This window comes from Neltuma alba, unplaced genomic scaffold (genome assembly GCF_004799145.2).
Source record: "Neltuma alba isolate B1F8T4 unplaced genomic scaffold, ASM479914v2 tig00007041_pilon, whole genome shotgun sequence".
Taxonomy (NCBI): Eukaryota; Viridiplantae; Streptophyta; class Magnoliopsida; order Fabales; family Fabaceae; genus Neltuma; species Neltuma alba.
This window is the reverse complement of record NW_021634655.1, coordinates 15,292-32,108: the sequence shown is the minus strand read 5'-3', so window position 1 is coordinate 32,108 and position 16,817 is coordinate 15,292. Positions and strand designations below refer to the sequence as shown.

General features: G+C 33.2%; 1 protein-coding gene across 1 annotated transcript; it reads left to right on the top strand.

The window, feature by feature from the left end:
* The first annotated feature begins 385 nt into the window (after positions 1–385).
* Positions 386–13,797, top strand: LOC114751706 (uncharacterized). The gene is made up of 5 exons (XM_028940381.1): positions 386–856; positions 1,202–1,360; positions 1,927–2,010; positions 2,840–2,938; positions 13,618–13,797. Exons 1-5 carry the CDS (start codon positions 515–517, stop codon positions 13,795–13,797), a joined length of 864 nt encoding a protein of 287 aa, XP_028796214.1. The 5' UTR covers positions 386–514.
* Positions 13,798–16,817: the final 3,020 nt, after the last annotated feature.

Sequence of the window (16,817 nt, the reverse complement as noted above, 5' to 3'; positions counted from 1 at the left end):
TTACAAATAACTCACTTAACTAATTTCTTTAATTTACTCAAATTATTCCACTAATTTTTATATTAAGGACGAGAGATAGTACTTGACAATAAAGTTCTCATTGGATTTTTTTTTCTGGGTAAAAATATTATATGGTTGATATAAATATTGATGTTGGCAAAAAAATAAAGAAATATTGATGTGATAATTTTGGGCTTACGGATCTTACCTACGGAAGCCGAACAGGCCCATGTTTTCGACCAAACATATGTACGTGTTGCTGAAAGTCCACCATCGCAGAAGCTCCATTTACGCTTGCTCCTGCTAGCTTCATTGGAAGCAAGCAACTGGCTTGCGCTGCTAATTTTCAATGCGCCTAGGCTATGGTTTATGTTCTACTCCATTTTCTCGGCAACCAACAGAATCGCCGTGATGGGGCTAGAATTTTTGGTCATATTATCATTTCGATGGCTTCATTTTGATTGTATTAGTTTTCGTGCAGAAATCTAGGCAGCCTGGCGAAGTTTACTTTGTCATGAGCTGCTTGTCGCAACTATCATCGTACACTGCTGCTTTGATTACGAGGACCACTTACTTCGTTAGCACACGTTCTCTGTATGGATGTTCTGTCTTTTCATGGAAGAGGAAGTTAGAGTATCCTGCTATTAGGTCTGCCCATTTAGAATTTGTGCTTACAAGGTTTCGTGTTCAGTGCTATTCATCTAGAAAAGGCCGCAAATCTGCTTCTAAATTGCAGAAGCTAGAACCTGAACCAGTGATGGAGCAAGAAAAGGATGCTTTTTTTGTCGTACGTAAAGGGGATATCGTTGGTATCTACAACAGTCTCATTGAATGTCAGGCTCAAGTTGGATCTTCCGTAATTCTCTTGGCACCCAATTCTCCACCGTTTACGGTTTGCATCTATGATATGTTGTCAGCTAGGTTATGCATAGTTTCTCATGCATCTGTGACAGAATGTTCTATTAAGACTGTGGAATGACTTCTATTGTTTATCTCACGGTTACACTTCTTTCAGACTTCAACTGAATGAGGCAATGAGCTTTTCCTATTGTCTGAGAAAAGGATCACAACTGATAATTTGTTATTCTAATTCGACTATTATCTTCCATAGTTATTAGAAGGCTTTACAAGGTGATGCATTAAATTTTTTATTTCCGTACTATATAGTTCGTTTAATGGATGATTCTATGTCACCTGGTAGATATGCAATCCTCCTGTTAGTGTGTACAAGGGATACTCCCTGCCTAAGGACGCTGAGGACTATCTTGTCTCACGGGGACTAAAGAATGCCTTGTACACTGTAAGAGCTGCTGATTTGAACGAGGATATATTTGGTACTCTTGTTCCTTGTCCCTTCCAGGTAAGAGAATTATTGCCTTTTATGTAATCATCCCCATCACATGTATGCTTCAAATTAGAAAATCGAGAAAAGTTTTCATTGATTGTGAATTGAAGAAATTGCCTTTCTGCATACCCGATATGAGCTTGAAGAAACTTCGTTGGTTCTTACTGTCGATCCTACTCATTTTAGGGAAATTTTGATCCATATTAAAATTTCCTTTAATGAATTGTCAAATATCTAATACGGCGGTTAATTGAGATGCTCATTAGGCATCACGTAGTGATGGAACTTATTCCTTTTTCATTTTTGGTCTGTTCTGGGGTAAATGTTAAACATAGAAGCCTTCAAACATGTTTAACTTTTTCCATTTTATATTACTTTTTCTTTTTGGTTTATCCTTAATCACAAATCCACAGAACCATTTTGCTTTACCTTTGAATAGCTAGGTGGCAGTCTTCTATTGTAATATCCAGCAGATTCGTGTTTCTTTGATAAAAGTTCATGTTTGTTCTGTTGCTGATTCACTTTAGAAGCTTGAGATTCATTATTCTCGAGAATGAAAATTGATGTTCATGTATCCTTAGGATCCAGCTTCTTTGGAGGCAGGCACATCAAGCAATGCCGCATCTAAAAAGAGATCTTTGGGTGTGCTTGGACAAGAAAACGTGGTGAGTTCTGCAATTTTAGGAACTGCAACTTGCTTATCTATAAAGCAATGTTATGTGGATTTTGTATAAAGCTGTATCCCTCCAAAGTTGGTTTTCATCTTTAATCCCTTAAGTAATTGCATCACCATTATCAAATTTGAATTTGAATTATGATGTGATATCCTTATTATACCTCTCTACCTTGTATTCTTCCAACAGTAAATGTAACAGTTTTAGATTTGAGTGCAGAGAGTTCGTGCTTAGCATGGAACCATATAATATATTACCTTTGGATATATAGATATATTATCAAAATACATTTTTAATTATATACAAATACGCTTTAGTTAAACGTGATAATAAGTTTTGATATTGATCTGTGTAACTTCTTAAATAGTCCGAATGCTTGGTTATAAAATGCTGTGACAGTTTTGGGATTTTCAGCCTCATCAAGTGTTACTAGTACCTGCATAGTCAGCCGATGTTGATATTGTTGGCATGGCTTTTGCAATATATTTTGCTTAGCTATGTGGGTTATGTGACAAAGCCTGATTTTCCTCACTCCACTTTGTGCTGTCACTAGATGTTTGGGTGATTTATTTGCTAAAATAATCTGATTAAAAAGATGACTTTGTTGATTATTGGATGATGTCTCATTTTTATTTTCGTACAGAAAATGTTTTGGATCTAAATCTGTAAATCCTTTTTAGCCTTTTTTCCCTTTGCATTTCCGTGTCAGGTTTTCTTCAATGAAGCAACTTTATACCATACTTAAGTTGCCGCTATCTAAATTCCTGTCTCCCTTATTGTGTAATCGTAATATATTTGATATATATCTTATACTGCTTAGGAGGAAGGAATTGGTGTGACATTCCTCTCTGAAGACCCATTGAAAAAACAAGTGAAGTTAGATCATTCTGCTTTGGCTCAAGTACCATCATCTGAATTGGTGAGTAGAAACAATGTACATGCTTGTAGCTGCTAAATAATGTTTACTTGATGAACCTTTATTTCAATCAGTTACTGCTGCACCTTCACCACAGGCGATGTTGTCATGTCACCTTGAGTACTTTAAGTGTAAAGTTACTATTAAATAATAATAAATTATAGCAGTAGGATTAAGTTGTTCGAAGCTCAATATTTCTTAAATAATATTGATTGTTCGAATCTTACGGAAGCAAAAAAAATCACGGTAGGAGAGCTTGCTTGTTTGAGTCTAACATCACTTGAATCCGATTATTGGATGTAACAATAAATTATTAAAAATTTAAATTATCGTCACATGAAACATATTTGATTAATATATTCCTATATATATTAAATATTTTTATTTCTAAAACTCATGAAATTTTTGTTGGTGGAAAACACATATAGTTCTTGGCCCTAGAGAAAGAAATAATAAAACAATGCAAAAATAAGTAATATGTCTGTGAAATTTCTAAAATGATGAATATTTTGAAAAATCAACAAAACCCCATACTAATTCATTTTTGAAAGAAACGAATTAATCTAATACTTGCAAATTTTACATGCTTTCGTTTAAAATTAGTATGAGGCGTATATAATATTAGACGAAGTCGAACAAATCATAGTGAAGCACTATTTATTGTTTTTTACTAATGCAACGTATTATAATTTTTTATTATATTTAGATTAGATATCAAATTAGATAAAGAAAATATGTTATATTGCTCGTTACTTATAATTAAATAGCACGGCTTTATTGATATTGAGTTCATGCATCCGAAATATGACAAGTTCAGGGAGAACTTTTTTCGGTATAATGGCTCCACGATGTTAAAGTAATTGGTTACCTCCCATTTTACTTCGCTCAAAAATGTGTTTGTATTGTGATTTCATGTGGGTGCTTTTTCACCCAATACACTTGAAAGGGAACTTGTATTCTGATTTCATGTGGGTGCTTTTTCACACAATACACTTGAAAGGAAACTTGTCGCACTTTAGTTTTTGAGTTTTAATCAAAATTGCCTAAAGAGGAAATTCATGCATGCTTTTCTTGCCCAATGTGCTATAAGATATGTTAATGGGATTTTTTTAATTTCATGCTGACAAGTCAAAGATGAAGCATTACTGCACAAACACAAACATAAGACCCTTTTTGTAGTATAAATTACATTACAAAATAGGTTTTATATTTAGAACCAAAAGAGTAATTCTCCCATTGTACTACAAAAATATTATTTATTCTTTCACTGTCAAATGTGATATAAATTTTGTCTTATATCAGGTCATGCTTGGGCCGGGGAATTTTTCTATGGCTTCAAACGCTTCCTCTTTCCAAACATATTGCCACCAAAATGATATATATTGACTATAATAAGAATTAGGATAGTTGACTATTATGTGTTGATAGGTAAGATGTATTAAGACGAAATATTTGTACGAGTAGTAATAAGCATAGACTTTTTGACCCAAAAAAAATAATATGCATAGACTAATATTGAAATAGTAAGAGATCATAGTAAGTTGTATGCCTTTTTTTTTTAGCCGGGAGAAATAGCCAATACGGTGAGGAATGCTTTGCAGTAACAGTGGAGTCGTAAATTTCAGAAAGCGAACCCATAATGCTGCACAGAGGTGAACGCTTGCAAATGGAGACAGGAGATTAAATTTTTTGCTTTTTGTTCATGTTAATCTTCAAGTAGGACGATGCACAAATGTGTTGTGTATTATGTAATTATTAATATTAATTGCATTAGTTTGAAATATTAAGATGTTATGGAAAATGGGGCAATTAATTTATTCTATCAATTATCCCTCAGCCTGAACCATCATTTAGTCCAAATGTAATAAGTGGTCACATGAGAAGGTTAGGCGCAGAGGAGTTCACTGGGAGCTTCAGAATGGTCATGGGTCAAAAATAAGCCGACATGGAAGAGCAACCATTAGTGTCCGTATGAACAAACTACTAATATTAATTCGTGCAATCCGCTGGGAACTCATAACGCAATCTGGTTAAAGGTACCTCGTATTTTGTCATCATGTGAGGATAGGACAAATCTTAGCAGGGAAAATGACAACACATGCAGGCTTCACTACAAAAGACGTCAAACGGTCAATGTGGTTCAGGTCAGATATTTTTTGTTTAAGGTGAGTAACCCTCTCCATAGGGGTTTGTTTTGTTGAATACACGCAGGATGATGCCTTTGCCTGGGACAAGAATTGTTGACCTCGGAGATATCTTCTTACTGACGAATGGTACTCTATCACAACTTTGTCTTCTTAATTAAATCAGTTCAGAATCTCTCCTCTTTTTTCTTTTTTTCATCTTCTTTCCTCTCTTTTTTTAACCATTAGATTAACATATTTCAATGGTTTAGATTTTAATTTTTTATGAACTATTTATAAAAAAAATTTAAAAATATGTAGTACACTTACAAATCATTAAAATTAAAATTTAATATAGTTTATGGTTTATAATTTATTTATTTTTATAATTTAATATTTTAATAATAATTTTAAAAAGATTTAAATTTGAACCGTTAAAATATTAATCTAACGCTTGAAAAAGAAAGAGAAAGAAAGAGGAGAGGTGCCAAACCGATGGGATCAATGTGGGCAAAACGCCTTCATCTCATCCGCGAAGTCTATTTGATTACCCCGGTGCTGAATGGGTTGCATCATATATGAAGACATGTTTCAGTCCAAAAAAAGAAAATGTGAAGACATGTTAATGTACAGACAAGATTAATATATTTCAATTTTGCGGCATGATAAGGTTTAGGTTTTCCATGGTCATATGATGATTTTAATATCTTCTGCCAAAAGAATTAACCATACCCGACGAGCCTGAAGATAGACCTTCTCCAGATTCTTTCCTGTCCTAGGTATAAAACAAACACCTCTCCAATAAGGTCACAAGCCCCGGAGTGCACCAAGTCGATAGTGTTTCATCGTTTCCATTGGCCAAGCACCACCCCCCCCCCCCCCAAAAAAAAGTTATCAGAATTGGCGCACGTACCTTTCCCTGACGCCCTCATCCCTCTAATAAATGATTCGCCTTTTTCAAAGTAGTCGTGTGGCCTTTTCTTTAACTTTTGCAATTGATGAATTGAAAATTCCCTCCATATGCATATCCACGCTTAAGTGGAGAGAATGATAAATGTTTACCTTCTTTACCTTCTTCTTTGTTTAATTTAAAATTTTCTTGTTTTACTGGAGTGGCATAAATATGGTATTGCAAAGAAGCAGTTAGCTAATTATTTGATTGTCATTGGCCCTTTTACTCATGTATATGTACTACTTGCTATCCTTATAAGAGCTAATTGATTAATTTGAGTAGATAAAAAAAATTAGCTAAATTAGTTATTTGCAATAAATAGGAGTGGTGTTTTTTAAAATATTCTTACTAATCAAGTATATTGGTTAGAACTAGCATTATTACAAGGACTATCTTTTAAAAAAAAGAATAAATATAAGAGATAAAGTAGATTAGAGTCTTATATTTAGGACCAAAATAAAAGTGAAATGAGCTTTTATATTAAGGACTAGAGGTAGTATTTGTCAATTTTGCCAACATTTAAATGTTATCTATAGTCACAGTACTAGTTTGCATGTAATTTTTGTATCCACAAAAAAAAGTACACATGTAATTTTCCAATTAATATGATTTTAGATTCATTCCCATTAATTATTTAGGTAATGATTTTTATGTGAGTAGTGACTTTGAGGACTTTTTAAAATAATGATTTATAAATTTAGTCCTTCAATATACAATTCTCCCCCATGTTTGGTAAATTTTCAGTTACAGGATTGTGCTAACTAAGCTTAGCCCCTTTTCTTCTGTTTGGATCCTTGTGTATGTCTTTATATATATATATATATATATATATATATATAACAAGTTTCAATTATAGAACTCAACATATAAACTCAAAATAAATAAAATTACTGTGAAGGTCAACAGCGGATGCTTACTTTCACTCGTCTGGCTGTTTAAAAAACTAATATTAGTGGTTAGAAAAATAAATATTAACCCTTAGCATTTTTTAACGGTCAAGGGCGACATTACTCCTTTTTCTATACTTGGACACGGCTCCTTTTTGAACACTTTCTGAATAATATCGATACCAAAAAAATTTCAAATACTTGCGACTCCTATCTGAAAATTTCCCGCGCGAAATTAGACCTTAACCCTTAAATATCTAATATTGAAAATAGATCCCAAAAACTGACACTTCTTTAATATACATAAAGTGGAAGGCACCACCAAAATTTTTCTATAATTCATTCAATAATGTTATTTCTTTTTTTTTTGGCCAAAAATTCAATAATGTTATTCGAAGCTTCTTAAAATATACTTTATTAAAACAGAGTATTAATTATATGAAATAATAATAAATCGCGTGCCATTGAAACTTTGCTCATTTAAAGTAATTAAATTTTTTAATATGATTTAACTTCAACTTTGGTGAGATCTGTGTCATTTGGTTGTAAAACCCCTCTTCAAAAGACAGCCCCCATTGACACTGTTACTAAAAGTAGGGGTGGGTGAATCATAACTAAAAACCTAATCGAAACGAATTCAATTTCGGCTTTTGAGTTCGGTTATTTCGGTTTTTTGTTACATATTCGGTTTTTATTTTTCTAATAATTCGGTTTTGGTGTTCGGTTTGATTAGTAGAAAAAAATTTCGGTTATAACCGAAAAGCCAAAATAAATATATTATATATTTATATTTAATAAATATTATTATAATAAATATATATGTGGGTTTATGTAAACACTTTAAATATATTTATATTCAATAAATATCATTATAATAAATATTATTATAATAAATTACATTGAATGATGTAATATTTATTAATTAATGGTTGTAATTGTGTTTTATTATTATTAATAATTTAAAATCACTTTCATATTTATATATTTCGGTTAATCAGTTAACCAAACCAAAATATTTCAGTTAATTTAGTTTCGATTAGTTCGATTAATCGGTTTCGATTCAGTGTTTAAAATTTGTTCTATTCGGTTAATTCGGTTATCACCGATAATCGAACCAAAAAATCAAATTCTCACCCTAAAAGAATCACAAGGAACACTACAAAGATCCCATTTCTTCTCTGTTCTTTTTTTTTTAAAGTAAAATTATTTTTATTCTTTATCTTTCTTCCTCACCAAGACATCAATACATCGTTTTGAGAAAAAAAGAAAGAAGAAAGACTTCGAAGAAAACAGGAACGCAAACGTAGCACGAGGTTGGGAGAGGGTTTGCCAATCGTCTTTTACTCCACAATCCGTGTTCATTTCTTGCCCCATTCTTTTTCCCTAGCTTCATTGACACTCAGGATGGACAACAGGTAAGAAAGCTAGCTTCCTTCTCTGGCTTTACTTTTATCTCCTTCTCTGTCTCCCTCCTTCAAAACGGAAATTTCCACCAAGAAACCTAGATTGTCATGTATTTTCTTATTGATTTGCTTATATATGTATGACACCTCAAATGGATAGGGTAATTCTGCTTGGCTACTCTGACGTTAATGTGGAAAGCATCGGGCTAGAGAGTACCAAATCCAAAGGCTTGCTAACAAAGGTGATTCTGACAAAAAACAAATCTTCCACATAAGTGTTGTTATAGGTTTATTGTAGGAAAATGGCTCTGTCCACCCTTGGTAGATTGGACCCAACCCCATTAATATTGGGACTCTGATACTAATAATAGGACATTTAGGTCTTCAATTGTGAATTTCATTTTTTTTTTATTTAAATTGAAAAGGGAAGGGAACGGTTATTGTAAAGTGGATAGGTATATGGAAGTGGTTTTCTCATTTTTTAAAGACACAATAACAAACTGCCTGAGAACTACTCTTTCCTCTCCTCTCTGTTCTTCCTCCTAGTGTGCATTTGCTGTGAGACAACAGGTCTGAGTTCACCAAAGTAACTGGACTTCTATGTGGCTATTTGAATTTGATCCACTCTCCAGGTATGCCAGAAATCCTATATTTATGGTTGTACACACAATGTTAGTGAAATTCTGCACAAGGAAAGCAACTTGAACAAATAGAAGCTAGAATTTGAAAAAAAGAATGAAAATCCTGATAATTATACATACTAGCTCAAGTAGCGTTCTTCATCGTGTAGGCACTTCTTTGTTGATTTGCTATCACTGTGGAGAAGAATTGCTTTTCTTTACTCTCCTATGACTGCATTGGGTGATTTAGCATATATGCCCGAAATCCTATATTGGTATCAGAGCATTATTTATCTGTGGCCTACATTTTTTTTACTGCTCTTGTGTTCATTCTTCTATTGCTAAGTAACGGTTTTGAGATTTGCTTCACAATATATTATGCAAATCCTCTCTTTTACTTTCAATATGATTGTTCTCTGTGTCTGATATTTGTGATTAGACATGATGGGTTATTCTCTGCCTCCATGAACTCAATATGTTTAAAGATAGTTTTTGGGTTCCTTCAAATCAAGTTTTTAGGCCCAAAACCTATCCCATTGTGTAGAGGATGAAAAAACAAAGAAAATAATATAAAGTACGTGAAATTTGGACATTGGACAGTGGAGTTATGGGGAAAATATTTTTCGGGTCTGACGGGTCCGTCTAACCTGACCTGTTTGTAGAAACCATGGCATTAGCATTGTGTGGTCATGCATATTGACAGCTTGCATTCTTACAAATAGCTCCAGTAGGTCCCCCTCAGATGTCATTTTCTCATGGCTACGTGGAGGGACATGTTAATTGCAGATTTAGCTTGCTGATTTTGTCAATATAATTACTTCATATATGCTCATTCCTCCTATAATGATAATAATAATAGATAAATTATTATATACTATCCTGATCCTTAATATAAGAGCTAGTTGACTAATTTGATTAGATTAAAGAAGTTTGTTAAATTAGTTATTTGTATTAAATATGTGTTGTCTTTTTTAAAATACTCTTCCTAATCATGTATATTAGCTAAAACTATCATTTGATGCCGTATTTAACATGTACAACTACTATAATGACTATTTTGGGGGGAAAAAAGGATAAATATGAGCGAGACAAAGTGGATTGACGTCTTATATTTAAGACTAAATTAAAAGTTCAATAAGCTCTTATATTAAGGATTGGAGGTAATATAAGCTTTAGAAATTAAAGTCATCGTCATCAACAAAACCCAAACTTCCATATATTCTATATTACTTCGCCCTCGTATGATGCTTTATGTTAATGGTGACAACCAATATTTTTATGATCGACATAACAAAATCTATTTTCATTGGAGTGCATAAAAATAAATATTAAGACAATTAAAGGTGAGTATTAAAAAAATTAAGAATGAGTTTTGAAGAAATGAACTATATGATTGACACTAAAATCAAAGTGAAGTATTATAAAAATAAATAAATACTAGAAAAATTAAAAGTTAATATTATTGTTGGTCCTTGCTATTTGATTGAATTTTGACTTTATTTTCTATAGTTTTAAGTCATGGTTTTTCATTCCCATAGTTTCATAAATACTTGGTTTGAGTTAATATCATAAAGTATAGGAATCAAATCTCAAACTATGTACTTAAAGGAAATAAAATCAAAATTCATATGATTCCTATACTTTTAATAAGTTTTGATTTTGGTTCTTATATTTTTAATAAATTTATGTTGTGATCTTTATATTTAGCTGCGTAAACTCAGACCATATCCTTATAAAGTTATAGTGACTAAAAAAATATGATTTTAAATCACAGACACTAAAATTAAAAATTCTATGAAAACTAACAATTTGACCAAAAAATTAATGAGGGCTGACGCTAGGGATGACGATTTTGAAAGTGTTGATACTAGTGTAGAGAGGCAATTTTGTACACTCGAACAATTTATTTCCTGCTAAGGACCTAAACCCCCCCCCCCCCTTTTTTTAAAGAATTTACCATGTTTTGATGTAATTAAAGTTTTAAAAAAGAATGCTGAAACGTCATTCTCTCTTCAATCTGTTGTTTCATGTGAGTCTTTTTCACAACAGTTATTAGTTAGAAAACAAAAGCCGCTCAATAATGATACTAATAAGCTACAGAATGCTATGTTTGCCGTTTATTTAATTTAGAAAAAAAAAAGAGCTACTTTAAATTTAAGTTTAAACTAATTTGGGTGCCCACCTGAGGAAAAATATTTTAACATAATTTTTTATCTATAAAATTCAAATTTAAGAGTAAACTTATCTTTAATTATAGACATTTTCACATATTCAAAAAATAATTTGTACACAATTAAAAAAGAATTACATCCACCCAAAAAACTGAATCCTAGACACTATATACAATTAATTTTCTAGTAGAAAACTTTTTAATCGATTTTCTAAAAATAAAAAACAATATGTAAGAATTTCTTTTAAATGGGTCTCTACTAAAGAAAAATTGGGAGGAAAGAAAATTGGAGAAGAGAAAATAGAGAAAAGATAAAACTGAAGAGAGAATATTATCATCTTTAGTGTCTAGATGAATAAAAGAAAACAAAAAGGAAAGGAAATAAGCAACTATATGAATGACTAAAATGCTACTCCTCCGGTCCTAAATATAATACCCTTATACACACTAGTATAAGGGTCTTATATTTAGGACCGGAGGAATATTACACTTGTATCAAAATGTATTATGGTTAAAATTAAATTAAATATTATAATGAAAAAATTATACTATATTAATATTTTCAATATTTTCAATGATAATGCTAAATCATTAAAATAAAATATCCATAATATATGGGAGAAACCAAAATTGAATATATTAATTTTTTTATTACATATACGTTGAAATATTTTAAAAAATTAAATAATAACAAATATTTTAATGACAGTTATTTTAAATATTTAAATATTTTAAATATTTTATAATTTTACATCCTCAAACATTTTTTTAATTCAAAGCGAGATGTAACATTTTTAATTCTGAGAGGGTGCTGACATGGTGAAAAATTGGATTATTTTGACAACTAAACATCTATGTGGAAAACATTTAGCTAGCCTTAAAAACAACTTTGTTATCTAGAAAACATGTGGATTCGTGGAAGTTGCCGATGAGCCTCTAGCATTCCATGAACTAAGAATTTCTCTTGGAGATGCAAAAGAGAGAGATAGCAGTCTGCAATCTCAACTCCTAATCGATTATTCGCTTAAGGTAAAATTACACTTAAACTCTCCTATATACAAATTTGTTAAAAATATGCATTAGAAATGATGGGTCAATGATGAGAGTCAATTCAATTTCAACAAAAAACAATCAATAGTGGTTCATTTGTCTCCCGTGAAACAAAGAGATATTGTTGAATGTGTCTTTACGTGGAAGCCCATCATCCAACCCCATCATGTTTTAAGTTAATGTACTATACATACACCCACACATACAAAGCAGCACAAAGGAACATAGAATTCCCGAAGATTCAAATTGGGCAACAAAGCAAGCTTTAACTCAGCTAAGTTACTGTGATTATTCAAGGGTACAGGCTGCGTGACACAACGATTTGGTTTGATAGGCCTATGATGCTAAGCAAAGGAGGCAGAAACTTTTCTTCTCAAGCTGCTTGGAGATGCAGGCTTAGTTTTAGAGAAAAGAAAATAACTAATGTAAGAGTAACAAGATGGTGCCTCCCTGTGTGAGTTGCAAGGGAAGCTTCTCCAACAAGGTATAAATATTCGTCTATGAACATTTAAATGCATTTATAATGATCACTATCTATTTTTTATAATTATAAACATGAATTAACAGACTGTGACACATTAAAATAAGATGATGATAAGATGAATGTATCAACAGGCAGCCAGAAAAAACCAATTTGTTGCCTTTGTGGCTGCAGCATAAACTCCTCTCACTATTAACCATGAAATACCGATTTGTTTGAAGGTGATGTCCACATCTTTGCACAGTGCACCAAGGATTCAATGAAAAAAGGATGCAGACGGATTACCTTTTTGTGAGCCTTCTCAGATCAAGAGAAAGCCAAACTTATTAACAAAAACAACAACTAATGATTAGGAATGTCTAGTAAAGTCCAACAACACAGAACAGCATCTAGAGCAAATTGAGTGCCAATAACTATTTCAGTTGCAAATATCTCTGCAAAATACATCAAGCGTTATAAACAATATAAACGTAAAAATGGGACAGAAGAGGAAAGGGAAAAAATGAGCAACATGTTTGCATTTTCTCAGTGGCAGCATCGCAACATTGAAGAAGAACCTCGCGATTGACAATGGTGAGAGATGTGAGACCAACGGTGATACCTGAGACTGAATTCAATAGGGGATTTTTCCTGTTAGGTTGCAACAAAAACAAATGCATTCCACAACTAAACCCCAACGAGAAAAAAAATAATTAACAAAGGAATGATAGGTTTCAAGATCTGATTCTCACCTAATAATATTTTGCTTGTCTATCCTGTTTTGCCACATACCGAGATCCAAAGTAGAAATCCAAAACCTGTTCATTTTCACCACCAAAAATCATTACCAGAAAAGCATAAGGAATCTTACTAGAATGATCGATGGACAATAAGAAAATTGTTAGGGTTTTGGATTTGAGAAACTGCACTAACCTCGCAAACCTTAGGATTTGATCTTCTTCAAGTGGAAGGCGACGGCATGGAGACTCAAAACCTCCCAATCGTTGCTGACGGCAGGAAGACGACGGAAAGAGTAGGGAGCTCAAGAAAGGGGTAGGGATGAAGGCAGGAGTGGGAACGATGGGCGGGGCTTGGGGTCAAGGTGGAGGGTGGGGCGGGAAGAAGAGAAGAGAGTGTGGGAAATGGACTGTGCCGTCTGTGCGTGTGCCGCTGAAAAGAGACTGGAAAATGGGATGAGTTTTGGCGCCAAAAATAAAAATTTAAGTTTAAAAAATTAAATAAATTGAGGGGCCTATGGGAAAATTGTACTTTTTCAAAATCTGAAAGGGGAAAATGAAAATTGGTCAATTGGGCTTTGGGCTTATGGATTAGCTTCTTTGGGTGGGGTTGGGCTTTTACTTAAGTAATGAGATCTGAAATTATGAAAGCCGAGTTGTGAACTTTTGTTTTTTTGAGCAAATGAGTTATGAGCTTATAAGAATTGAATATTGATAAATTTAAATATATATAAATTATTAAATGGTGTTGTTGTGCTCTGTATACAATTTAAGTGTATAATTTTATAAATTATAAAAACCTAAATTAATAACTTAAACCTAGCTTTCATATACCTTCATCAAAAATTACTCATATATTTAAGATTTGATTACAAATCCTATTGGGTACAATACTAAAATGTGCGCGTATTATATGTAACTGTCCAGCTCATCATTGAGCACTTTGTTTAATTAATAGGAGTTTGTAACCTCTCAATTAATAGTGTGGGTCCAGATCTCGAAAATATAGCCCATGTTTGTCATCGTGATTGAAATTATTTATAAACACGTTTCACATAAGTCAAAACAAAACTCCTATCATATATTTATCTCGTATTTCGTAAATCACGATTGAAAAGTTATTTATAAGCTATTCCAAACTAGCATATAATCATGTTAAATACCAACCTGACAGGACTAGTTTGCTTATACTTTTCCTTGTTTTTTTTTTTTTTATATTTATAAAAGTTAATATACATGTAAAGTTCATAAACAGTCACATTTTCTTCCAATGCATAATTGCAAATAATTCAATTTGTTTACATGCAAAAGCGTATATAGTAATACAGTTATAATAAAATTGTAATAAATTATTTCATATACAAATTTCATAATAATTTCTTCATAAGTTGTGAATAATGTGATTATTTTATAAGATTTCTTATAATACACGGAGAAAAAACTCTAATGCTGGGTAAAAAAAAACAACTCTGATGACATTTAATTCATTACTTATTATATATTATGCTTAGTTGAATTAGTGAAGGGCAGTCTTTGCTTGATATTATACTTCGTTTTCTTGATGTTGTTGTTGTTTTTTTCTTTTTTGTCGTTGTGCTTTTTATTTCTCTTTCCTTTTATTTGTTGCTTTCCGTTCTTGGATCGCAAAGTCGATTATTCTGGTAGGTTAGTTGTTAAGTGCAAGGAGAAAGAGAAGCTATATGGAATGCCCTTGTCGTGTCTAGCGAGAGTTCCTCATGCAACGTTTAGCCTCCTGTGCAAGAATGTGAGAAAATTGCAACAGTCCTGGGGGCGGTACTCAAAGCATGTTTTGGTAAGAGAGCGTCCCACCGGGCGCGGGGGTTGGGGCATTGGCAGATTACATGAATCCTTCGTAGTAAGCCACCGTGCCATTCTACACCTTTGGGGTACCGGTAACTTCCAAATACGCCTCCACAAGCCTGTCTGAATTGTGTTTTCCTCAGTACTCATATGACGATGGGATGACCAAAGTGAAAACTCTCCAGTTTTTGTCCAACGCCATCTTGGTACTATCATTACGATGGCCCCCCAGGGGTATATTTGCTTAGGTCATGCAACACTGTATTAGGTAAGCAGGAGTTTAGAATATCACATCTTCATCCCCCGATTCTGTCATCAAGTCTCTTACCTTTTGCCAAAGGTTCATGATGGGGGAGCCAACAATGACTTGATGCCAGGGATAAGTTGCCCGCATTGACTTTCTGAACCGAGATGCTACAGAAGTCATCCATGTATGCTTTAATCACCCCGGCTTGTTCCAAACTGGCTTCCGTGAAGAGAAGAAGTGCGATATTTGCGTCCTATGTTTCTTCAATCGGGAACGGCCGCCAGACCTTGCTATCAACCTCTGCTAGGTTCATGTGGCCCCGTTTCTCAAGAACAAATAGACAAGGAGTTATAGGTCCTGTTTAATATCACGTATTAAAAATAGGGATAGACACTATAATTGTAATTGATGAGAAAAATCATTCAAACAGCTTTTAGCATAAGTAACTGCTCATGACATGAGATCATTAAAAAAGATGGTATTCTCCAATCCCACATATATGGGCTTGTTTAATCCCATATAATAAACAATCTCTCTTGTTAAATACTCTTTTAATGGATTTTTTTAAATCCTAATCCTAATTTTTATCTCTCATTTTCAATGCTTTCTGCCAAATGGGATAAAAAAGCTCCTTTACCAAATGCTTCTCATGGGACTGAAAGAGTCGGCCCTGGCCCCATTCCTCATGAGCTGCATGGATGCCCACGATATACACCCCCAGATAACGTTTATCATCCATCCCGGTAGTTCTGGTCCATGTGGACATTCCATGATGGATCTCCATCGATCTTAGCCTATTGTAGGCTTAAACCCTTGCCTTCCTTTTCTACCCCAGGGAATGCAAAATGTCTTGTGGAAGGATGATATTGTCCGTGCCTTGTCGACCAGCTACAAAGCTGTTTTGATTGGGCGAGACCACTTCCAGCATTATCGATTTCAATCTATTTGTCAGGGCCTTGGTGATGATTTAGATCTTGTATATAACATTACATAGGCTAATGAGCAGAAAATCCTTAAGGTTGCGTTTGGTACAAAGCATTAAAAATGAGGGATACGAATTGGGTTGAGAGTAAAAAACTATATTAAAAAGGTATCTAGCATAAGTAATTGTGTGATACTTGGGATTAAGTAGTCCCATATATGTGGGATTGAAGAATACCATGAGAAGAGATAGTATTCTCCAATCCTACCTACATGGGATTGTCTAATCCCACATGATAAGAAATCACTCATGCTAAATATTTTTTTAACATATGTTTTTAACCCCAATTACAAGTCTTATTCTTTATTTTTAATACTTCGTACCAAACGCGACATAAAAGTTTGGAGGTATTCAGTCTTAGGAATGACCACGATAGAGGTGTGATTCAACCGGCGAATTTGGTCAGGTTGCTCTATTGCAGTTAAAACAG

What these genes read in the sequence shown, in the direction of transcription:
- LOC114751706 (XM_028940381.1), top strand. Translation starts at nt 515, where the DNA reads ATGAGCTGCTTGTCGCAACTATCATCGTACACTGCTGCTTTGATTACG. An exon ending in TGCTTGGACAAGAAAACGTG is followed by an intron (nt 2,011 to 2,839) that starts GTGAGTTCTGCA and finishes TATACTGCTTAG; the next exon opens with GAGGAAGGAATTGGTGTGAC. An exon ending in AAGTACCATCATCTGAATTG is followed by an intron (nt 2,939 to 13,617) that starts GTGAGTAGAAAC and finishes TGCTGACGGCAG; the next exon opens with GAAGACGACGGAAAGAGTAG.